The 25,274-nt window shown below is 37.9% G+C and overlaps 1 protein-coding gene across 3 annotated transcripts in view; it reads right to left on the bottom strand.

Moving 5' to 3' along the window:
- Positions 1-6,395: 6,395 nt before the first annotated feature.
- Positions 6,396-25,274, bottom strand: part of LOC131079680 (lipid phosphate phosphatase 2) — a 63,177-nt gene continuing 44,298 nt past the window's right edge. For all 3 annotated transcript variants that reach the window (XM_059211188.1, XM_058017695.2, XM_058017696.2), the window contains 4 exons: positions 7,780-7,873; positions 7,296-7,484; positions 7,121-7,180; positions 6,396-7,001 (listed from right to left, as the gene is read on the bottom strand). In XM_059211188.1, the coding sequence (XP_059067171.1) occupies positions 6,874-7,001; positions 7,121-7,180; positions 7,296-7,484; positions 7,780-7,873 (471 nt within the window). In that variant the 3' untranslated portion in view covers positions 6,396-6,873. The remainder of the gene's footprint in view (positions 7,002-7,120; positions 7,181-7,295; positions 7,485-7,779; positions 7,874-25,274) is intronic.

Here is a 25,274-nt window from a genome sequence, read left to right as displayed (position 1 = left end):
TGGTGTACCTGCTATAAAAGTAACAGATAACATCCCTCCACAGGACACCCCTCCATTAACTTCAGCATCACCGATACATACAGAAAATCAACCGGATAAGGCAACTATTGAAGTAACTCATGATGATACTAACCCGGAGTCTGAAATACTTTTCACCATGAATGTGGGTACACAGGATATAAACATTGTTGTGGATAAAGAGACTGCAGAGGTTAAGGCAAATGATGTTAAGGAAGGTAAGATCTCAGAGATACCGGCACACACTATTGACTCACAGAAGACTGAGATACCAGCTCAAGCAGAGCAACCGGAGACTGAGAAACCAATAGAGGATAAGATAACTAACACAAAGCAACCCGAATTAGAGAAACTGACAATTGAAGAGGCACTTATACAGACTGAAAAATCAAAAGCAGAGGTACAAACACAGACAAAGGAACTAGTAGAAAATGTAAGTAAAGTGGAAGCAACTGATGGAAATAAAGAGGAAATAGTGAAGGTAGCTGGACAAGTATCTGTTGAGAAGAAATCCATAGCATAACCAAGCACATCTACAAGTGAATTTAGACCTACTAACATAACAGAGGTTCTATTGGATTCTATCAAGAGGATAACAGATTGCAATGCCTTAGCATTTAAGGCTATTGATAACACATTACCTATCTTGAAAATGATTGCACCTACCTGTAAGACAGATCACATTAATGATTCTATAGGTAAATTGGACACATTGTCCAAATTCATTGCTGATAATGTCATAACTATAGATAAGGTGAATGAGGATACTATGAAGGAAAGAGTAGATAAACAGAAAGGATAATTCTTTGAGAAGACCATCAAAAACTGTAATGAGCATATGGATTCATTATTACCGGTACTCAACTCAACAATTTTGGAATATAAGGAACTATATAGAGAAGCATGTAAACCTCACTGTTTGATAGAGGATATAGATGAGGAAATCAAGAAGACAAAAAGAGATCGATGATATTGCAAACAATATGATAGGTTCTTCGGGACTTATCTTGGTTTTTTAGCAGGAAATGGCAATTTTTTAGGAGAAGTTAGAGAAACTTGAGAAAGAGAAAGCAAGGATAAGGTCAAAAGCTCGGGAACTCAAAAGTAAACTTGGTCCAAAATTGGACAGTCTCATTACTCAACGGGTTGAATTATCTAAGGCAACAGTTCAAGGAGAACGGTCACCAGAGAAACAAATGTAGTATCTAACCGGTATGATCCAGCAGACTAAGACCATTCTCTCCGACATCAACAAATTCATGCAGAGCCTAAATCTAGTTTTGGCAAACATTTTTCAAATTGTTACAGGCAATGAGGTAGCATTTTTGTATTCTTTGATTCTTTTTGACATCCTTTGTCATTGTGTCAAAAGGGGAGTAGTAGTATGGAGAAAAATAAGGAGTAGCATGGAGAAAATAAATGCACAGAGGAGATCACTTGCTCAGGGGGAGCACACTTCTTTTTTGGATAGTAGTTTTGGATTTTTCTAATGAGTGTTGCCATCAATGCCAAAGGGGAAGATTGTTGGCATTCTACACTCTAATGAGAATAGTTGATGTTGTCATTGATGGCAACCAACTGGCAACTAACTGGAAACCAACTGGCATCAGGTTTCTACACATGCACCGGCATCACAGATATCATACACCGGCAGGCATTGACACCGATAGGCACTTTCACCGACATCCAAATTACACCGGAAATGAAGTATACCGGCACTCAGGCTGACATGGGATAAAGTTTTCTTTATGTGAATTATTTTGTAAATGTAATTAACTATTTGTAAGCCGACTTGGTATATTGTATAGACTCTTTTATGTATGAGATCTCAAAGGTCATTTTGATATGGTAAAAATGGAAGAATGTAATGAATAGGAAATTATTGTATGAGGTGATATAGTGGACAATGAAGGTTTTGGTTAATGATTGAGCTTAAACCAGTACTGAACCAGGCATTTGAGATGCTATTTTGAGCAGTACATTGTATTGGAGTTAATTATCCATATTGTACTCAGTGAGACTCTTTTGAGCAGTGTGCTCCAGGTAGTTGGCCTTCCTACATGTGCAGGCCCCTATTGTAAGTAGTATTTGTTCATATTGGTCAGTGAGTAAATATTGTGGGTCACAAATCCCAACAAGGTTTTTCCCACACCGGGTTTCCTCGTTAAAATATCTTGTGTTATGGTGTGCATTTATGTTGTCTCTGTTATTTCTGTTTACTGCATTATTTCTCGTTTACCGGTACATTGTTTTGGGTTGCAAAGTTATAAATAAGTTCAAATTTGTATTTAACCGGTTAGACACGGATTCCCCCCCCCCCCAACTCTCATTGTCTTTGGGACTGTCATTGAATCTAACAACGACATTCTGAAGTTAGAACCTACTATAATGTTTTTTCTCTATGATTAAGATAAGATATGTTTATATTTTAATGGATGTTATATGCGATATTGTTATGCTAACCTGACCTGGTTCTTGCAGATAAATCTCTGAAGAAGGCAAGAAAAGATATATTGCCTAACGAAGTGGTGGTTAGAAATTTCTTTGGAATATTTGCTCTGCTTTCTTTTCTAGCCTTCATCTTCTGTTTGTTAGCTCAGTTATTTATTCTTGTCTTCTCATGGATACAAATATAAATATAAAATCTATGTTTCCTTGTTTTCACATTTTCAATCTAGTTTCTTTTGCCCCCGTTAATTTTGTAGCTCCTTCCTTTTCATGGCATAGTTTATCCTTCCTTTATTTCAGATTAGCACTTTTGGTTTCTCTCGTTCAAACGGCTTGTTAAAGAAATTGGACTTCGGCCTTTCATTTCCGGTAGTCTTTTCCTATATATCAATGATACTACGTCATTTTCCTCCTTTCCTCTTGACTCTGTGGAGGTCTATATAATCCTAGACTTGTTCAACTTTATTTTGGGTGTATCTCTCCAGGTCTTCTAATGGTAGAATTTGACTATGATGAAGTCAGCAAGGATCTCTTTGTTTTGCTTCCAGTGCTAAGATAGTTAGGAAATCATTAATCAAACTCAGTAGAGTGGGAGGGTTTGGTATTTCTTGTTAGACACTCGTTGGTTTGTTTTGGATTTATCTTCAACTTGTTCTTCAGGTATTCTTAAGTTTGGGCCCTATTGGATATTGACTTATTATGGTATGGCTTGCTAACCGTGTGTGGTGAACTATAGTTCGGAGGGCATATCTACTTGTGTAGGTAGTTGGATCATATCGGTCTTAGGAGGCCATGGTTCTAATTTGGCGAAGTCTTCTATGCCCTACTCCAAGTAGCTTCAATGTAATTAAAGTGATTTCTCAAATGTATAGTTCATTCTAGGCAATTTGCCATTATCTGTAATTTTTTGTTTGAATCGAGGAATAAATTTCCTTGGGCAAGACCAGAGGTTTTCTTAGCCCGGTTCTTTCCTATCGATGCCCACACTGAATCGGGTTGCGAATTTTGTAATTCTTTATTAATAAAATTATTCGGTCATTGGCCCATTATCTATCTAGCATCTCTTGACTTTTAAAATTTAGAGGTACTTCGAATTATAATTTAAACTTTTCATTTTACAATCCTTATTTTATTTTATTTTTTTGTGGTGTGTTAGGTCTCCTTGTTGGCAAGTATGGTTTGTGTCATTACTGTTTGTAGGGTCAGATTCAAAGCCCCTAATGATGAGTAAAAAGGTCCCATTTTTCACAAAAGGTGGCTAATGTGAAACCCACAATAAGAGATCAATGAAGATATGGAGGAAGGGTTGCACCATTATGAATGATGATTAGACGACTTAAAATGCATTGATTTAGTGATAAATATTTTTAATTTATGTTTTTTGTTGAATCGTTGATTTTGTTTATTTCTCAGGTGACACAATATTCATCAAATCTATTGATGCTTTGAGAAACACCAAAAATGTTGAATTTATTTATGAAGCTTTGGAGGCTATTTTGGTTGAAAAGGGTGAAGAGAATGTCATGCAAGTGGTTATAGATAATGCAACAAATTATGTTGTTGTAGGTAGACTATTGATGGATAGGCACCATCATTGTTTTGGACTCCATGTGTTGCTCATTGCCTCGACCTAATATTTGGGGATCTTGGCAACATTCCATGGATCAAAGAATATACAAAGAGAAAAAAATATTTGTAAATTCATATACAATCACACATGGGTCCTCAACCTAATGAAACAATTCATAGGACAAAAGGAGTTGGTTCATCCTGGAATAACTCGATTTGCAACCAATTTCATCACATTACAATTCTTGCTTTAGGCAAAGGGAGTTTTGAGGCACATGCTAGTTGGTGGGGAGTGAACTTCCTCATTGTATGCTAAGACCAATGCAAGGGTTGATGCGGCAAATTGGATTTTTGATGAGCAAAGATTTCACATACCAATTGTGAAGATGATATAGGTCAATCTAATTCTGGTTTATATTTTTATTCATATTTTTCTTGTATTTGCATATTTTTTTAGCACTTATGTGTTTTACAATAATTGCAATTTATAGAACCTTTAGTGGTTCTCCCAAGAGCTATATCGGACAACACATTCCCCCCACACATTGCACTTTGTTTTGGTTCCTGATGAAAGAAGGCATCAATAGGGCCACGGAGACCATTCAATCCATTTATGCTAGAGTTGAGGGTAAGTATTACTCCATTTGGGAAATAAATGGCAAACGATGGCACCTCCAACTTCACAAGCCCCTACACAAAGCTGCTTATTTCCTCAATTCAGCATCCTGATTCAAACTTGATTTCAAGGCAAATGAGGAGATTCTGAGTGGGCTCTACATAGTCATAGAACAAATGATGCCTAATTTTGATGTTGAAGCACAATGTCAAGAGATTGAGATCTTTAGACTTGTAAAAAAGATATTTTTGCTTGATATATGTGCAAGACAATTTAATATTACAGCCAAATAAAAATGTATTAAGAACATAATTTAAATTTAAAAATTAGAAAAGCAAATATTTTTGTATTATTACTATTATTAAATATTGAAACTTAAAGTTGGATAATGAGATTGATTCAATTTATTTTTCTCATCTTAGAGGAATTGGTGTGAAAGATTTGGTAATAAGGTACCAAATCTTCAGGAAATAGCAATTCAAGTATTGAGCCAACCATGTAGCGTTTCGGATTGTGAGCGTAATTGGAGAATGTTTGAACACACACTCCAAGAAGCACAATAGTCTATTAGTGTAGAGGTTGAATGATGTATCCTTTGTTCATTACAACATTCACCTTTGCCACAGAAAGATTTTGGGCACTGACTTATCCCCCATCACACTAGAGGACGTTGATCTAGAATATGATCGAATCACTAAAGTTGAGGATCCTATCTTTAATTATAAGGACCTCAATTGGGTTGGTCAAATGGATAGAGAGGTCGAGGCTGTAGAGAAGGATAAAGCATGAGCATACGCCTTGGATGTTGGTGTGGATGTGTCACTAAGATAGAGGCAAATGTCTTGGTTGCAAGATTAAACACACCGAAAACGTCATCAAGACCTATCATAGACACATGTAGGAGAGTTGAGTGATACAAGCTCCTTTGAGCCATACACTTCTAATTTTTTGTTTTGATATTTGTTTAGAACATTTTGATACCATAGATTTCATATTCCATGAGTTTTGTATACATTTGGCAATATTTATATGTGTAAATGTGTCATTTCTTTTAACTCAAATTTGTGTTTGTACTTATGTAATCGATATATACCTATGTGTATGATCAAAGTAGTTTCTATTTGATGATGTTTTTGTGTCTTTAAGGTTTATTTATTAAAGGATAACTCTTTGTCAACTCTATGCCGAGTTTGGGCACCGAAACCAAGTCCAAAATCTGAGTCCAAGTCTAAATCAGTTTGTCAAGTCTGAAGCGAATCCAAGTCTTGTAACACTACTTCAAGCCCATAAAAGTCAATGGAAAAACAACCCTCTTGTGAAAGACACCAATGTCTTATTTGATGGTCATTGTGATCATTGTTGTAGATTGAGAGCTTGGTGACTTGTTCAAACATCGAGCACTTTGATCATTGTTGCTAATAGACAGCTTGATCAGTTGTTTAAACATAAAGGTGAAATTGGATTAAGTCTCCCAAGCAATCAATATTTTTCTCAAATATTTTTCTCAAGTGTTCTGTATTCAATAGAAAGGACTGTTCACATGCATCGTCTCTCCTGTGTCAAACTGGACCCACATTTCAAGTATTCAACCAAGAAAAAATCTCCAAATAAAGATACCTACTTACAGATGAACTTCACAATTCAAATGGTAAATATATACACATAACCAGAAAGAAACCACTAGAAAAGATTTAACGCAGTTGCTTCCATATAGATGTATCAAAATGTTTACACAACAAAAATCTAAGAAACTTTATTTACAAAGCTATTTTATCTTCGAGTGACAATTTGCAGTGTACTACAGCATGAGAGTTTTCTGGAATCAATTGCTTGAATATTATTGTATCCAACATTTCCAGGCTCTTTGCAGGACATTGTTGTTTGCAGAGGTGAAGCCATGTGAACGTCCATTTGCCGCCACAGGAATTTATAAACTTCTACATGAGATGAATGTAAATGTATCACTAGGAAGATACAAGGGGTGAATGCCAAAACTGCAGGTATCAAAAAATCCAGCCCCGAGGTAACAATGTCTTTTCCTCCAAAGCAAATAAAAAATGATAATAGAGCACTATCTCAATCTGTTATAATATAATGTTACAGATGGCTTCAGGCATACATATTGCATATCGCCTGCTCAAAGGTAGAACAAACAGACAAAACTACTTATAAGTTGAGAGAAGACAGACATGGTATCTCATATATTCCTTCTCTCTCATGATTTAGTTTGATGGATGCTCAATCCTCCCCAGTTCCACATCTGTAACTGTTCCATTAACTGGGAGTGAACTTTGAGGAGGAGCATGTTGAATCTCCCCTGATGGAGGCTGAGGTGTATAAGGGTGCATACCTGCAGAAAGAACAGAATAACTTTGCTCAGAAGTTGAGATTTGTAAGTGAATAAAATGTTGCCAGTAAAACATAAAATAAACATTTGTGTGAGAAAAAAGGGTGAGGCATTTATCTCACAGTTTTCATCATAAAGTGGAGGGAAAAACTGTCTATAGCAGAATGTCGCCACTGATAAGCCTGTAGAAAAATTCACTTATTTGTCATCGTGAATTAGAATTACATGGAACATATTTTACACCTAGTATGAAAGAATCTGCGCCTGGTCCTTTTGTATATGAAACCTGAAACTCACCTAAAAATGCACCAGCAAAAACATCCTGCCAGTGGTGCTTATAGTCATTAACTCGTGAAAGACCAACATAAGTAGCCACAGCAAGAGGAACAAAAACAATTGTAATCTTGGCAATATGTCCTTTGCGGTCAAATATTCTGATCTTTCCAGCTAGATAGAGTGCAAAAAAACCCAACCCTGAAAAAGACCCTGCATAAACAAACAAAAAAGGGCATCTTAGGAAATCTAGCCACTAAGTGGATATCAACAGAAATGGACAAATCCACTCAAATTAGATGGAAGCCCATGATCTTTGTACACGTTTACATGCCTCTCGATTGCTCTAGAAAATATTATGATGCTTCATCATCAATTATCATTTTGTAACCAGTAATGGATAAACAAAATTACATGAACTCTCAAACTTAGAAAGCTTATATTCCTCCGCATATGAGGCAGACCTGTCACATAATATGAATATGCATGCTGGTAGAGAATTACATACAAGCAGTATGACCGCTTGGGAAACTTTTATGTCCCTCACTAATTGCTGGTCGATCCCCATGACATGCTACTTCTCCAGTTACATTTTTAAAGATCTGTATAGCGCCAAATACCCAATAATAAATTTACACAGAAAAGAAACTACGAAAAAAACTCAACTGAAGCACTATGCAGAGGATGAATATCTAAATAAAAGTGTTTAAAATTAGTTTGAATGAATAAAATAGTTACTATACACCCAGTAAGGGGAATAAGTGCTGATTAGGAACCAAAACCTTTTTGCTCAATGGAATTCTCATCCAAAATGATTCTGGAAATTAAATATTGATGGTACCTCTAAGGACAACACTTTGCCTGCAGGAGGGGGAGGAATCATTAAGAAAAAGAGGGAAGAACTGGGTGTAATCTATTTAGTTAATCAAGGAAAATGCAGTAGCAATATAACTTCACAAAGGACTTAAGTCAGCCATTAAATTGACATACTGAGTTTGATAGTTGAGGAAAATCTCAGTTTGGTTATTAATGGTATGAATAGGGTTCTATTCAAATTGGAGGCTGAGAGCCATCATTGAAGAAGAGACTTCTCTTTACTCAAAGATTGAGTAGAATTCAGTTCTACCAAACCATAAGGGATCGTAATACAGTTGCTGACTCTGTCAAAAAGGGAATAGGATTAAATAAAATAAGGGGAATAAAGCGGTTATAAGCCAAGTATACGAGGACATCAAGGACTTGTCACCAGTGAAAAGCTTTATTAGATAAAAGTTCATTCTTAGTTATATCATTCAAATTATTAAGGATATGAGCAATTATAGATTTTAATTTTTTAAAAAGGAAAGAGGGGGACAAAGAGACAAGATTACCTACTTCGTGAGCATTTAGAATTTTCATCTAATTACTTCGCATAACATCTAGAACATACCAAAGCTGTACTCTAGGAAGAAAAATGAGTTTTAAACAGGGCTACACAATGTTTCACAAGATATATTTCAATACACAGAAAATATGGACACAAAGCCAAACTTCATATATTTCATATAAAGTTTTGAATGCATGATATAATGGACCAAAAATAGCATGTGTACACAATAACAATCACCATTCAATAAACAGGAATCAGAGAACATAATTGAGCTTATTCATTATTGCAATGGCAGTGAAAGTTCAAGATTTCTTACAGAAGCTTGTGAACTACTTCATACTTAGTGATCTTTCAATTTATTTTGTGACTCTTCAACTTCCCTTGTAACTAATCGTATTCCTATGCAAAACAGTATGACTTCAACCTTTATGAGTATAGGCTGGATTGCAAGAAGAATAAGGTATTTTTCTGTATGGACAGCCCCTATCGATAAGCTATGACCCTTTGAACGGGCCCACCATTCCATGATTCTCCTGCCAGATAGATTTATAGGGGGCGAATCGGTCGACTATTTAATCATCTTGAGAAAGGCCAGCACCCAATGCCAGTACGGAACCAAATCCCCTATTCCTAGCTAGCGATCTGTGATCCCTTGAGCCTCCCTGCCTTTGGATCGCCAGGTGCATGCTCCCTATCCTCAATTCATATTCCTACTACAATTCTTTCTTACTTCTCCATCTCGATTACAGGCAGCAAAGGCACATTTGTCTTTTCGTTCTACATACATAGGAATTATACATTTGACCTTCCATTTTACATAGGAATCCGAATTAGACATTTTGAATTTACAAATATGAAAGATTTACATCAAAACTTTGAAAAACTCTTGCATAAAATATGTATACAGTAATTCTTGACAAAAATTCCCAATCACGGTTGTTCATAACTCTCTAGACATTAGAGAGGAGGCCGACCCCTGGTTTGGGAGGCCTGCCTCTCCTTTTACCACTGGCGGAGTTTTCTTTTTTGTGGCATCGAGGTGTTTATGGGATCACCTAGCCCGGAAGAGGGGAATGCAGATTCGGCTAGGGCACAACCTGCAACTGCTCGAGAAGGAGAGAGTGAGAAGGCAGGTAGAACTTTCAAGCAAGCTCTTGAAAATGGATTCAAGCCAACGGAAGGAGCCAAGTTTCTCAGGGTTTTGCCCAAAACCAGCAGCGGCCTCCTCAAAGGAGGAGGATGGAGGTAAGACTCCCTTGAACCAGGCTATCATTGTTAAGCCTAATTTCCAAATGTCGGTTGCTATAGAAGCAGAAAAGAATAGATTGAAAGAGTCTGCAGTGTTTCTTACTGCCCAAGACCCCTCCAAACTTCTGTCTAGAGCATTTCTTAACGAATGGTTGAATAATATTTGGGGCAAAATATTAGGGTTTTTGTTTTCCTACTTTCGAATGTTATAGAAAGGACTTTTTTTGGTTTTCTTTGTTAACCCTAACTCTCAAAAAAAAAGTTATTCGTAGACAATTTTGGAGAATTGGCTCCTGCAAATTTAGGGCTTTGTCGTGGTCTCCTAATGCGATTCAGAATGAAATTCTTGCTTTATCTTCCCCGTGATGGCTTACGGTGGGTAGTGTACCTCCTTACCTCTGGAATTTGATACCCCAAGCCCTCGAACCCATTGGTTACGTGATTAGAATGGATTCCATGGACTCGTTGCTACCACACACTGATGCTAGGGTTTTGGTTTCATTATCTCCTGGTCTAGATGTCCCTAATGAGATTAGATTTGATTTCGATGGTCATGAGGTTTCCCAAAACCGACTCCATTGATTTCGGCTTGGATTCTCCTCGCCCCAAGACTAGGCATAGGACCAAGAATGCTCAACAGTTGGCATTAGAGAAGATCAAAAAGATCCCTGAACAAAAGAAAGTAAGTACTTCTCTCGGCTCCAAAGCAGAAAGTAATGATAGAATGACACAGAGGGATGTTAACAAAATCCATACTGAGAAGATCATCCCTTCCCCTCCCATGGGCAAGGATGATGACATGAGGGATAGTGCCCAGCCTAATGGGAATACCATGGTGAACCTTGAGGGTGGGGTTGCGATTTTTTTGGAAACCACTGAGAATGACATGGAGTCAGATAGCTTGGATATCCTTAAGAAAGCCTATGATGAGGACAGGCTTAGCAATTATTCACTTGTTGTGATACCTGCCCCACCTACTTTAACACCCCCCCCCCCCCCCCCCAAATGGTCCATCCTATTAGTCACATCAAGGAGTCCTCTATCCCTCATGATGTCTTCCCTACAGATGGGAAAGGAAGAGAAGTTGGAGCTGTTGATGGTAGTGCACAGGTTAGTCTGGAAGATGGCGAAATGGTGGAGGGGGAAGACACCTCTAAGGATTCTCCCCCTAATGGTAATTCCAGCTTTGTCTTTAATGCACAAAAGGTTGCTGCCCCCCTTAAGAGGAGAAGGGGAAGGCCCCCTAATGCTCTCAACCTTATAAGGCCTGCAAAGAAACCTAGACTTCACACCCCCCAAGTGTTTCAAGAGCTTTAAGGCTCTCATGGAAACCAATTCTCAAAGTTGATCATGGAGTTAAAGTGTGCAAGCTGGAATGTCAGGGGACTTGAGACCCCAGACATAAAATATATAATCAAGAGATTCATACTCATGAATAAAGACATTGATATCTTATTCCTACAATAATTTAAGGCAGTTGGGTTCACACTTGATATTGACCTTAAATGCATTTGGAAAGATGCCACACCAGTTGTTACAAATCATCAGAAAGGTAGAGGGGGCGCAGCTATCTTGATTGGTCCCAAATGGAACAAATTTGTTACTGGATGGGGATGCTCTCCATGCAATAGGGCAGTATGGGTTACAGTTAAGTGGAATGACCAAGAGATTGGGCTTTGCACTGTGTATGCATCTAATGATCACCGAGAGAACTGATTTGTGGAAATGCCTATTTCAACTTAGAAATATCCCATGGATCATGGGAGGGGATTTCAACATGATAGAAGGGCCCCAAGACAAGGCTGGTGGTAATAAGTTTGAGTGGAAAGGCACTGAGAAATTCTTTTGGTATAAGATGATCAACAGGCATAAGCTAATGGACCCTCTAAAAGATAATAAAGAAGGACATAATGGTATATGGCATACTTGGTCTAACTATCAGAAAGGGGGAAGGAGAATTTATAGTAGACTTGATCGATTTTATGTGAACAATGAGTTCTTTGGATGCAAACCCAGTTCCAAGGGGATAAGTGTGGAAGTTATTCCCTACACACTATCCGATCATTACCCTATTATTGCCAATTTTTTCCCTATATCAGTGAAGGACGGGGCAAGGAAAAGGACAGATGGATTTGCCTTGAATATTAACCTATTAGAAGATGAAGACATCATGACAGCTATTGACATTATTAGATGGTATAATAAAGGCATTGTCCCTCATTGTAGTGCTATAGATAGATGGGTTCAATGTACCTCCAGCTGGAAAGCTCTGTTCCAAACAGTTGGCAAAGCTCTATTCCAAACAGTTGGCAAGAAGTGGGCCAAGGATAGGAGAAGACTTGAGGATGGGATGCAAGATAAACTCTGTGAGGCAGAAAAGAGTCTCCAAGGAGACCCTGCTAACATAGAAGCAACTGAAGCTGTAGCCCGAGCAAGGAATGTATTAAGAAGGGTCCAAAATCTTAAAATCCAGGGAGCCAAGACAAGAGCCAGAGTGCAGTGGATTTGTCACAGGGATAAAGGTTCTAAATAATTTTTTCAGTTTCTGAAGTACAAAGAGGCTAAAGAAAGGATTGAAGCCCTATGTGAAGAAGGGAACATTATCACCAACCAGGAAGAGATTCTAGAATCCTTTGCAGCTTATTATACTAAACTCTTCTCTTCTGAAGAGAAAGACTCTGGAATGGAGCTTGCCAAAAATAAAATCAGTAGTATTATCCCCAATAAACTCTCGGAGACCGATAGGGCCTTTTTAGACTCTCCCATTTCATTGGATAAAATCAAGAAGGCTATTCAGAGTACGAGTAAAGATAAGGCACCCAGGCCTGATGGGCTACCCATTGAATTTTATAAGAAAAACATAGATTGGATAGGTGAAGACCTGCTGCAAGTTTTTGGAGAAGCCATAGAGAGGAAATACTTGGGCAAGGAAATTAACTCAGGTCTGATCAAACTTATTCCTAAGGAGGAAGATAGGACTCAGACCAAAAACTAGAGGCCTATCACCTTGTTGAATGTTTCATACAAGATTTTTGCCAAGATTCTAGCATTGAGAGTGGCGGATGTTCTTCCTAGGGTCAAACTCTACATAGACAGGCTTTGTGAAAGAGAGATATATTTTGGAGAATCTAATTACTTGCTCGGAGGCAATGGACTGGGCAAGAGAATCCAAGCAACAAACATGTATGCTTTTGCTAGACTATGAGAAAGCTTATGATAGCGTAGAGTGGAAATTTATTTTGATGATGTTGCAATCCTTGGGCTTCCCACCCTTCTTCTGTCAAATGATTACTACATTGATGAATGGAGCCTATGCAGCTGTGGAGGTTAATGGTATTAGATCTGCCCCATTCTAGCTGACCAGATCTATTAGACAAGGGTGCCCCTTGGCCCCAGCTATCTTTGTGATTGCAGTTGATGCTCTGTTCTACCTACAAAGAGATGATTCCTTGTCACCAAATGTCTTAGGAGTAGCCCTTCCTAATGGGGAGCAACTCTCTAATGTGCAATTTGCGGATGATACAGCCATCATTATAGAGATGAGTGAGAATAATGTTAGCAATCTGATGAGTAAGATGAACCTTTTTTGCTTGGCTTTTGAAAGTATGGTGTCATTACCCAAATCCATTATTCTGGGCTGGAAGGAGGAACCACCCCCATGGTGCTCTAAGTTTGGCATGGGGAGGCCCTAGTCACATTGTGAGATACTTGGGTATACCCTTCTCAGTCAATCCTAATCTCAAGGAAATGTGGAAATGGATCAAAGGCAAAATCAATAAGAAATTGAGCAAATGGAATAAACAATACCTCTCTTTAGCAGGAAGGTTCCAGGTGCATCAGAAAATTCTATCTTCCTACGCCATCTACTATGCTTCTTCATGGTTATTCACTTAGGCTCAATTCAATATGGTTCAGAAACAGATCAGAGACTTCCTCTGGTCTGATGGAAAGGGAGGCAAAAGGAGACATGGAGTGAACTGGAAGTGGTGCAGTATGAATAGAGACCTTGGTGGGCTTGGGCTGAAAGATCTAAGGCTGTAAGGTATCTCACTGGCTGTTAAGTGGGTAGCCAAAGCTATGGAAGGGAATGAACCATGGAAGATCTTGATTAGGAATAATATTGCCTGGGCTACTCCCAGGAAAGCTCCCTATTGGAAAGGGTTACATCTTAATGACCTTTTGATAGGAAGATTGAACTTGCAAGTCACAAGATCTAATGTCTTTAAATCCATTTGGAAAGCTTGGAGTTTTGTCTCTCATCTTATTGAGGGGGATAGTCTTATAGATGAGGAAAATAGACTTTGTGGAGAAAGAAGCATATGGTGGAATCTCTACCATAAGGAGAAGCCTTTAGCTCTCTTACAGGGATGTTCAGCAAAATTGTGGGCAAACAAAGGAATTAGAACCTTGGAGGACATCATTGTGAAGGACTGTCTCATTAATTGGGATGCCCTGGCATCTAAATATAATCTCCCCCAATCACATTGGAGGACCTACACCCTAGTCAGAGAAACCTGTTCCTTCCTTAATCTCCCCAAACCCTGCTCCAGGCTTGATAACAGAACCTCCCTCTTGAGGTGGCCACACTCTTCCCCTCTTCCTTCTGTTAAATCAAAGGCCATCTATCGGCTGCTTACAGATTATCATCATGAGATTATTCAGCACATCAACCGCTCTTGGAACCTAGCCTTGGACCCCTCCACCTGGTCTTCACTCTTTAAGTCCCTCTGGCATATCCCCGTTGAGCCCAAGGTCAACTGCTTCCTGTGGCGGTCCCTTCTATGTAGGTTGCCCATCAAGAAACCTAATAGCGAACTTAACCTTTGTAAGATCCACAGATGTAGTGAAACCATTCCTCATATTCTTTTTGATTGCTTCTTTGTCAAGGAAGTTTGGAGGATTTTTGGGTTGGAAGTAAACTGTAACACTGATTATGTTAATATGCTTACTGGCAAATGTGGTGGGCATAGTAAGTACTCTTCATTCTTTTGGTCTATTTTATCTGCTTACATGTTATGGTACATTTGGAAAGCTCCTAACAATGATATCTTTGATGGTAGAGGTAGGAGTCTTACTGAGTCTCTTCGGAGACTCATTTATCATAACATTTCTATGCAGGTCAACCTTACCCTTCAGATCGATGAAGAAAAGTTCCAGGAACTCCTCACTGAAGGTCCTGCTAGAATGCTGAGGAAAGAAATTGCCCATGGATTCACAGACAGACCATTGAAGGAGGAAGATGACTTCAACATCACATTGAAACAGCTAATGGACCAGACCCGGAAGATGAAAGGGAAAGGGAAAGAGAAATTGGGAGAACCCGCACCAGCTGCAGACAGAAGGACAGAACCGACAGTGAACAGGCAGTCTGAGCACGTACCTCCTATTGCTGTTATCCCACTAGCCACTGTTTTAGACCTGGTGGAAGATGATGAAGATGATCCGGATCTGGCACCCTGGCCTCCACCTATCCCACCTGCTGATGCATTGCACGACCCAGATGCCAGCTTTGAATTTGAAGAAAAGATTCTAAAATGGATTGACAGTCCATTGGGATGGATTGCATGGGTAGATTTTGATAGGTGATGAGGGGTTAAGGGGTAGTTAGATGCTGAAGTGTTGTATGTATCTCCATATTTTGATGTTGTAACTATTTGAGATTCACTATGTGAAACTGAACTGTGGTCTGGACAGTTAACGGATCTGCTACTGTAATCCTCCTTCTATGATGTACTTAAATTATAATTACTATAAAAAATAAAATAAAAATTCCCAATCCCAGTTGTTTGCTACTTCTTTCCACTTTCATGCCAGGTTTGCAATGTTCCTCAAGGATCTGTCCAAAAGATCTTCAAAAGGTTTCACGGACAGGAAATGTCCTAAGCACAGGGGGGGAACGTTCTCATCCTGCTTTTTTGAAATAATGGGGTTTAATATGGAGACATCCCTTGAGATATTCCCCACAAAAGGGACCCCGACAGGGACATCAAGACATCCAGGCTGGCATCAATTTAATGACAGAAAAAATTAAAAAATGATTTTTTTAAATAAAAAATTATGCTAAAACATTGTGGGGGGCCTATTCAAAATTTAGATCCTATTATTATTTTGTCCTAGCCCATTACCACTTTTGTGTTTTCATTTGCATTTCGGAATTTTAGTTTTACATGCACGAGGAGAGTTCATTAAACTGAAAATTGAAGAGAGGTAAAGGAAAACGAATAAGAAAGGAAGAGGAAAAAGATATGGAACATGTTCTTCGTTTTGTTTTGTTTTTCCTTCATTTTTTATTTGTTTTCATCATTCAAATGTCAAATACTTGGCCACGGCTGCTCATTTGTCATGTTTTGTTTTCAAACCTTCAAAGTTGTTATTACAAACAAACCTTCAAACATTACAAACTTGCAAATTTTAACTTGTTCAAACTTGAACTTCATTTTTAAAAATTTGTTCAAACCTTCAAAGCTGTTTTTTACCTTATTTAATTTGGTGTTCAAAATCTACTGTTCTTTTTAGTTAAGATGCAAAGATAAAGTTGATTTTCAATTTATTCTTTTGTTGCATCTCTTTATAGGGTCAAGATGAGTTCATTCAGTGGTAATGACAATCTTGATTGGGATGATGAATTTGCAAAAACTATGGAGGTTTCAGTTGAGGCCAGCAAAACCCCAACCACAAGCAATTTAGTTGGAAGTGCATTGCAAACAAGCTGTCCTTCAAAGTTGTTGACGCCATCTGCTGAAGGCTCATTTATTAAGAAAACCCCTTTGCACTAGTTTGCAATGTTGCTTAACACTAACAAGGCAGTTAGTTAATTCAACTGGGAGTCAACATTGGAAACACAATGTTTGACTAGAGGATTGGAAGGGCAACATTACAAAAGGGTTGGCACACTTTTGATATATCTCTTGTAAAGGGTTGGCCCTTGTGCCAAATTCACATTTGACATGAGGTTTGAGATTATCAAATTATTTCAAGGAGACATTGCTGCACCAATAGTTTCTACTTTCTTGTACATGGGGAGGGAGACCACCTACTATTTTAGAACTTGAGGTGTGGGGTGGAATCAAGGAGAGAAAGGAGTGCCATAGTTTCATCATCAATGAACCCACTTACAAATATGTTCAATGTGCAGGCTAAGGATGATGCAAATGAGGTCATTGTCAAATTCTTTTTTGGTAATGGCATTCCTTTCCATTTTGCTTGATCTTTTTATTACAAGGAGGATATGGCCAAGATATACAAAGCTAGTAGTGGTTATGTGGGCCCTCGCGAGACTAAATCAAGGACAGGACTCCTAGAAAAAAGTTATTCCAAGGTTAACAGGCATTGGTGGAGAAGAAGAAAGCCAAATGGACAATACATGGTTTTAGCATAATCATGAATGGATAGATGGACTTTGGACATCACCCACTCATTAATAGTTTAGATTCATGTACTAATGGATTTTACTTCTTGAGGGTAATTGATTGCTTGGGAAAACACATAAGCCATCAAGGAGGTCGATCCTCAAAATGTGCAATAGAAATAATTCAATATACATATATACACACCTATTGGACCCCTGTGTGCATATTATGAACAATGCACACAAAGACATTAGAAATATAGAGTGGTCAAACAAGTGGTATTGGATGCAAGGGAGGGGCAGATGTTCCTTTACAGCCACCACACCTCATTGGATTTGTTTTAAAAATTTGTGAGGAAGGATTTCCTCAGACAAATTGAGACCTGATTTGCTTCCTAATTTGTTTTACTATAAGTATAGAGGATGTTTGAGTTCCACATGCCCTCGCAACTTATGATTATGACATAGGAATGGAATAGGTGGGAGGAGTCAAAAACAGAGCAAGGAAAGAGGGTGAAAGAGACTATGGTTAATGTTACTTTTGGTTGAATGTCAGATACATCACATCTTTCGTATCCCATGTTTTCATTGTGTTGGTATTTTAAATTGTTTGTGCCAAACACATACAGTGGAACCATTCTTCAAATTATAAGGGCAAGCTCCCTAAGATCTAACTAAACCTAAAACTGGAAAAATTACAAGTATGCACATTTTACAAGTTTTCATGGGGGGTTTTGCATGAAATGTAAATACATATTTTTTATGGTTTTGCCCCGGATGCAAGTGGTGGACTATCACAAGCCAAGACTTGCAGTCAGATTTTCAATTATAAGGATGATAAACTAATTCAAGCACAAACAGAGACAACTTCCTATTGGTTAAAACTTAAAACCAAGACTTGTGTTTGATTGCAACACAGATTTGAAAGAAAACACAAGCGAATGCTTATGGAAAAACATAGATGGAAGCTTACTACTTGCTAAAACAAAAGCTAACATATTTACATCAATAGGCAATAATTAAACAAATGAACATCACATGATTACTGAAAATAAATTGTTAAGTAACATATCAAGCCACTACTTAATGAATTACAAAGATCAATTCAAAGTTTGACAAAGTTAATTCAATTTACTTTGTGAAAGCACAAAATACAGGAAAACAATAGCTTCTGAAACATTAGTCTAGCGTCAACTCTTATTACCAATCGTGTGCTCTAGGAAGTTGTTTATGATTTCATTCGAGCCAACATTAAAGAGAAAATAATAATAAAAGTCTCAATAAAACTCCCACTTTAAAGCAACCCTATCTCTATCTATTACAAAGAGGAAACAAAACAGTCAAATAGCCTAAAACAAGCTTATCCATGCTTTAAACTTGCTTTCTCCTTAATATAGGCTTCATGTGTCAAGGAATGGCTATGATTCACTACTTTTTGCTCTAAAACCTCCAAGTAAAGTTGCTGACTAGAGCATGACAGGGAAAATATACTAGTGGCTAGGCCACCCCAAAAGAATGACAAGGCTTCCATTTCAACTTAGACACCGATTTCCTTTGGCTGTGCCATCACAGAAACACGATTTGATGATGTGAAAGGCCTAGGAGTTAATTGAAATGCAACTTCACTTCATGTTTTAAACTATTTTTTACTAGGTGCGGTTTCACAATGTACTTGCCAAGGTTTATGTCTCGATTTTATTGTGGTTTTATTGTTAACTTAGACCAGTGAGATAGAATGAGCTGTGCAGTAACACTTATGTATCAAGTTATCATGAGATTTTACCGAAAGCATAAGCAAACCATATAGAGCATGTCCAAGCGTCTTGTTTGTATTTCAAGACTTTATATGGTATGAGGTGGCTTGCAAATCAGCTTAAAGAGGTTTATGAATTGTGCGCCGTGATATCAAGCTTCGTGCCAAGAGATAGTGTTGTTTGAGGCATCATTGGTCCTAGGGTGGTTCATGTTTAGAGCCGCATTGAGTTTAGAGTGATATAACTTACCACGTAAGAGAAGAAGACAATTTACACATTTCAAAGATGTGAGTCCAACTCCAAGGTGAACTTATCAAAGAAATCATTGCTCCCATGATCTTTATCCTCAGTGCATGGAGGATTGTACTATGTTTTTGATCGGCACAGACTTACTACCTCAACCTTCACTATAAAAAGGTAGCAGAGTCATAGAGAAAGGCAGTTGAGTTTGGTAGGACCGAAGGTTCAAAACATCATAGAAGATATCAAATAGCAGACCAGCTCATTGTGTAGTGTTTTGAGAGGTTGCATTCTTCTTTAGTGCATGTCTTGTACTGTTATCTAAGGTTGAAGCCTATATCTGCCCTAGAGGCAGAAACTATTGATGTGATTCAGATTGTGGAATATAAATATATTGATTTCAATTCAATGTCATATTGTGGTTATGATATTTGATTTTGTTATGCATGTTTAAGGTGTGTTTTACATTAGGCTGCATGGTTGGATAGTCTTACATTAGACCCTTCATCCGTGACTGCATCAAAATTGATGATGATTTTGACTTTTGAGCTTGTTTCTCAACAAAAACCAGCTATGGATTTCTTTCTTTGGCATTCCCATTTTGTTATTTCTAGACTCTAATTGGGATTTGCAGCTCATTTGTACACTGAAATTTCAAAATGGATTTTCCACAATAATGATATTCAAATGATAACATTTATGATTTGACAATTGACATTGTTTAATTGTTATCACTTATCAATTATCAATTGTGTAGTGTGTTCTGAATTCTGTACTTATTATTTAATTTGTATATTTTCAATTATGTAGATTATGGCCATTATATATATCATATATAGCTGTCCCTGTGCCCTCCCCAAGATTTAGGAATTTTTCTGTGAACCCTGAAACCCCATCCTCCTGTATTGGAAACTTAGAAAGACACTGCTAGTTTGTCCTCTTGGCAAATTGTCTAAGGTCAGTTTGAGATTTGGCTATCTTTCCCAGTTTAGTATTCTCCAATTTTGAGTGTCAAATCACCCTTCCTCCATGTAAGGTTTTGAAACTGATGATCAACAAGGCCCCCTTATTCTGTTTAAGGGACATATAAGACTCAGATTTTATAGGATTTTATGAAGAAACCTTGGAATAGTCAAAGAAAAAGCAGCAGAGGCTGGAATCTGGCCAGTGCTGCAAAGGAAATTTTGAATCTCAAAACCTCTGCTTCAGGAGAAAAGGGAACTTCCAGGATAGCTAGGTTGAAAATTTATCTCTTTCTTCTAATTACAGGACCCTCACACATTTGAAATAAAAAGAAGAATCTGGATGCTGCTAAAAAGACCATTGTAGTCAGCAGTAAGGAGGATTCTAATAGTGAGGAAGGAAATCCTCTTGCACAATTTGCATGATATTAATAGTCCTAGTCATAGATGGACTACTTCAAAAACTCGTGAGTTTTTTTGCTTGGCGAGTATTTACGACTTTAACTCGCATGAGAAACTCGCTGAGTTCTTGGCGAGTTTTTCACAAAAACTCGGCTGCATTAAAAAAAAAGGCCCAACTCATTCTCTTCATCAGAATATATAAATGAAATATAACATTTATACTCTAAGTTATATTTCATGTATATATTGACAGGATGTTTGAGAGTGGTTTCAGATCTCTAGGAGTTATAATGCAAATTCTAGATTTTAGAAGATCTTTCAAATTTTCAGACAATCAAATTTCAGTAATTAGGACACTCCTATTAGCATTTTCTCGCTCTCTCTATCTCCCTCACTTTATCTGTCCCAAATTTTAGACCTATCTATCTCCCTATCACTCTTCCTCTATCCCCCTCTCCATCCCACTCTCCATCCCACTCTCTACTCTCTCCCCTCTCCCCCAAGATCTAGACCTATCTCTCTACCCTTGTCTTTCTCACCCTCAGACCCCCGCGAGGGGTGCTACCCTCAACCTAATTTTATTTTGCAGATGCTTGGAGGCAAAGTTGGGGTGGAAATATCCCAAATCTCAAAGATTTTGCCCTTAGAATCTTATGTCAGCCTTGTAGTTCATCCAGTTGTGAGTGCAATTGGATCTTGTTTAAGACCATCCACACGAAGAAGAGGAACAAGTTAGCCCAAAAACGCCTCAATGACCTTGTCTTTGTGCAATATAATCTTCGGTTGTGCATAAGGTAGAGGAAGCACCAACTGGTCTAATTGATTTGGATGATATAGATCCTTATAGTGATTGGACAGCATAGGAGCAACCTCATTGTTTACAGAGGATGACATCAATGATTTGGAGAGGCAAGCTACGGAGGAGGAAGGGGGTGGATTTGGTTTCACACTAGATGACATTGAGGATGAGGAGGATGAGTCATTGCCAGTGCCAGATGCAGCTAGAGGCAAAGCTACATCCAGGATGGAGGACAAGCCACAGTTTGAGCCAGCCATATCGAGCGAGGAGGCACAGTCATGCGGCACGCCCACAACAAACTTCTAGGACTAGACCCTCTAGTTCTACCTCTCCCCTAGTTTTTACTAGAGCTGGGAAGAGAAAGATGTAATTGTATTGATGTATTTACTTTTAGTTCTACAAAAACTATTTACTATTTTGCTTCTAGCCATCAACATTTCTCATTAGGATGCGATTTTGTACCCACTTTGCATTTAAATATATCTAGACTTAGCTTGTTTCTTGTGTGTTCTCATTTATTGACTCATTAGGTGCATCTTCTCATTGAATTTTGCTATTTCTAATTAAATTTAAGGAATTTTTTAAGTTCCCGAGTTTTTTTCCGAGTATTGGCCAAGTTTTTTTGGGGCCTTGGTAGGTTTTTGGTTTTGGCGAGTAGTTCAACTATGGTCCTAGTATCCTTTCCTATATCAAGGAAGCAAATTTTTTGGAATTAAAACTAAAGGCCGAATCTTAAAGAAGATATGAATCCCTTGAAGGTAAAGCTAACAAGGCCATACCTGATCCTAGTACAACTTGGCCACATCCAGACAAACGCAAAGGGTAAAATCATATATATAAGATAAGTTTCTAATGATTTTCACAGCAAGGTTTGATCCCAATTTGAAACAGTTATGTTGCATCTGTATGTTCTCATCCATGCACAGTCTAAGATAATGCATCAGATGGCCATTTGAGCATGGTATTTAATCCCCTAATTCCTCTACCACCAAAGATCAGATTCCTATGTTGTTGTCTTTTGTGAGGATCAAAGCCAACAAGATGAAGAATGCCAAACAGTCATTTGAGTGTGGACCTTAATACCTCAACCTCCCTACACTAAAGATTAGATTCCTATGTTAATGTCTTCTATGAGGGTCAAGGCCAACAAGAGGAATAACAATGGGAAATTTTCTCTTTGTGATTTCTTTCCACCAAATTCTTCTCATTTTCTTCAGTTAGAGTTTAGAGAAATATAGTCTGATTCCTGCTTTGTATGGGTTAATTGAGGCTACAATACTAGATTTTAGCAGCCATTGCATTGTCTTCTGTAATGTCCCCTACCGGAAGGCTACTTTTTCCCAATAATTATTAAACATTATTATGTCTTAAATTAGGTTGTTGAGATTGGAAAACATCTAATTCCTCATAATACAATTAATACTAATTATTTTAACGGTTTGCCCTCAATTCTTCCCTAACCGTGTGTTGATGTGTTTTTAGGCACAATCAAACACTGAATAAAATACCCAAAAGTATCTTATCCTCACTTGAGCAAAGTCCTCCCAAATGCTAAACTATGTGATCAAATGGAAGACTCCAAGGTTCCTAATGTCGGGTCACGACTTGTGGATAAGCACAGTTGGTCGGTGTGATTGTTGTTACTCCAAGGGGACTTACGTTGAACTTTGAATGCTTGAATTGTTGGAACTTAGATTCTAACTACTTTCTAAGAGAATAAAAAAGAGCAAAAGACATAGGGTTTGAGAAGTCTAAGAACATAGGAACGATGGACAATCTTTGGTGAAACTCGACTAAGCCTTGCTTTGACATGCAAAGCAACAACTCCACAAAGCTTAGTGCAATCTTCTAAGGAAATTAGATGATTTTCAGATCATTATCAATCATAGACACCATTAATTGAATGCATATCAATGATTCAATAACAATTGAACTTGAGCTCATTCAAGTATTCCAATTGACCACACAAGGCGAATTCGCAATCAACAAACTGCTAGTGGTATGGATTAATAGTTTCACCATGAATCATGCACAATTCCTTTCATTCATCTAGTTATTCATTTTCTAACATGAAGATCCAACAAGAAACCATGCGCTTGTAAAGAAACAACACATTCCACCATAACTACAATGAAAAGGAAGTTTATTTACAACTTTGACAACAATTCCTGCCTTCTCCTACTCTAGTTGCTATCTACTATTCGCTATTAACTATTTCTAAACTATTCGCTATTCACTATTAACATCTACAAATGAGAAAACTGAGCCTTATATAAAGAGCTCATTGCAATTCAAAGGCTCAGATCGATTTGAGATCAATGGTCGAGATTACAAGATGAAAACCCTAATTAGGAGTTGTTACAACAAACTCTTCTTAGCCAATGAAATAATTACAACATTTGGACACATGTAGAATCCTCCGATTGGTGGAATGATGACTAGGATGACACCTCCATTTGCACTTGTAGACTTGATAGATCAACACAAAGTGTTTGAACAATATCTCTTGATGCTCAACATTATTCGCTTGCTCAATATCTCTTGAAGCATCATCATGATTAAGTCAATCCTCCATCTTTGCTTGCTTATCTTACCTTGAGATAGTTGTATGATCTCTCCTTTACACTTCAAGTTTTTGAACTCTTCATGTCATCACGATGCAATGAGAGTTCTTGAATACCTCAAAATCCTTCTTGTGAAGTCACCTTCCTTGATACCCTTGTGCTTGTCGATGAAATACTTCCTCTTGAAGACATCTATTTCCATGTTTAACTTTGAATTTGTGAGGGTTGTTGATACACTTTATAGCATAGACTTTCATGTGGTAAGATTCTGATCTTCCTTGTATCTTCAACCTTGACTTGATGTAGAAATTTCCTCCTTGGAGTACTGTGTTGATCTTCCTACAATCTGGCCCCTTTGATCTCCTCCTTTACCACCTGCAAAACAAACAAATAGGTATCAAACACACAAGACGTATACTTAATTCCATCCATCTTTTATTCCTTATAGCTCTGATTTTGTCTGATTTGTGTTTGCTACAGCTCTGATAACATATGGAAAGTTCACTTAGCTCTGCCCAGGCTGCCATGCTGAAGATGAATTCGCTGCCATTATGATTAAATTTGCTGCTCTTAGATTAAATTCACTGCTGCTCTGCTATTTAGAAGAATAATTCACTTTGAATTTGTGATTAAATGACTGATTTTGACTTGGCCTTTATAGGCTTTCGAAGGAATGGACGTGTCCTTTTGGTTATAGGCCAACTTCTAAAGGCTTCAATAAAATTAATATCATTTCCCTAAGTGGCCGACTTGTTTGGCATTCAACACATTTTCTTTCTAATTTCAAACTTTGGCGCCAAAATACTCCCTTCAATTGTTGTTGGGCATGGTTATTCGTGCATTTTAATGTACAATAGAAGTAGGTTTGCTCCTTTCCATTAGCAAAGGAAGTGAATTCGCTCCTTTCCATTGGCAAAGGAAGTGAATTCAGATTCAAACTTTCAGCATCATTCCATCAATTTGCCCCTTTTCATCAATTCATGTCTTGAGGTTTCGCTCTCCATGTGTCGAAGTTCATCAATTTATCTTCAAAGAACGCCTTGGAAGCCATCTCGCTTCTTTCCATTGGCAAAGGAAGCAAATATTCTGCAATGAGGGAGCAAGGGAAATGACTTAAACTTCAAACTTTCCAGCATCATTCCATCATGTCTTCATCAATTTGTTCCCTCATTTGTTCAAGTTCACCAAATCACGTTCAAGCATGCAATGGAAGTTGTGTTGTTCCTTTCCATTGGCAAAGGAAGTCACTTCACTCCCTTCCATTGGCAAAGGAAGCAAGTTCGCTCCCAAGAAGGAGCAATGGAAGTTTGCACATAC

This window comes from Cryptomeria japonica, chromosome 9 (assembly GCF_030272615.1).
Source record: "Cryptomeria japonica chromosome 9, Sugi_1.0, whole genome shotgun sequence".
In the NCBI taxonomy this organism is placed as follows: Eukaryota; Viridiplantae; Streptophyta; class Pinopsida; order Cupressales; family Cupressaceae; genus Cryptomeria; species Cryptomeria japonica.
Note: the sequence above shows the minus strand (reverse complement) of the source record. Positions and strands in the feature narration are given on the sequence as shown.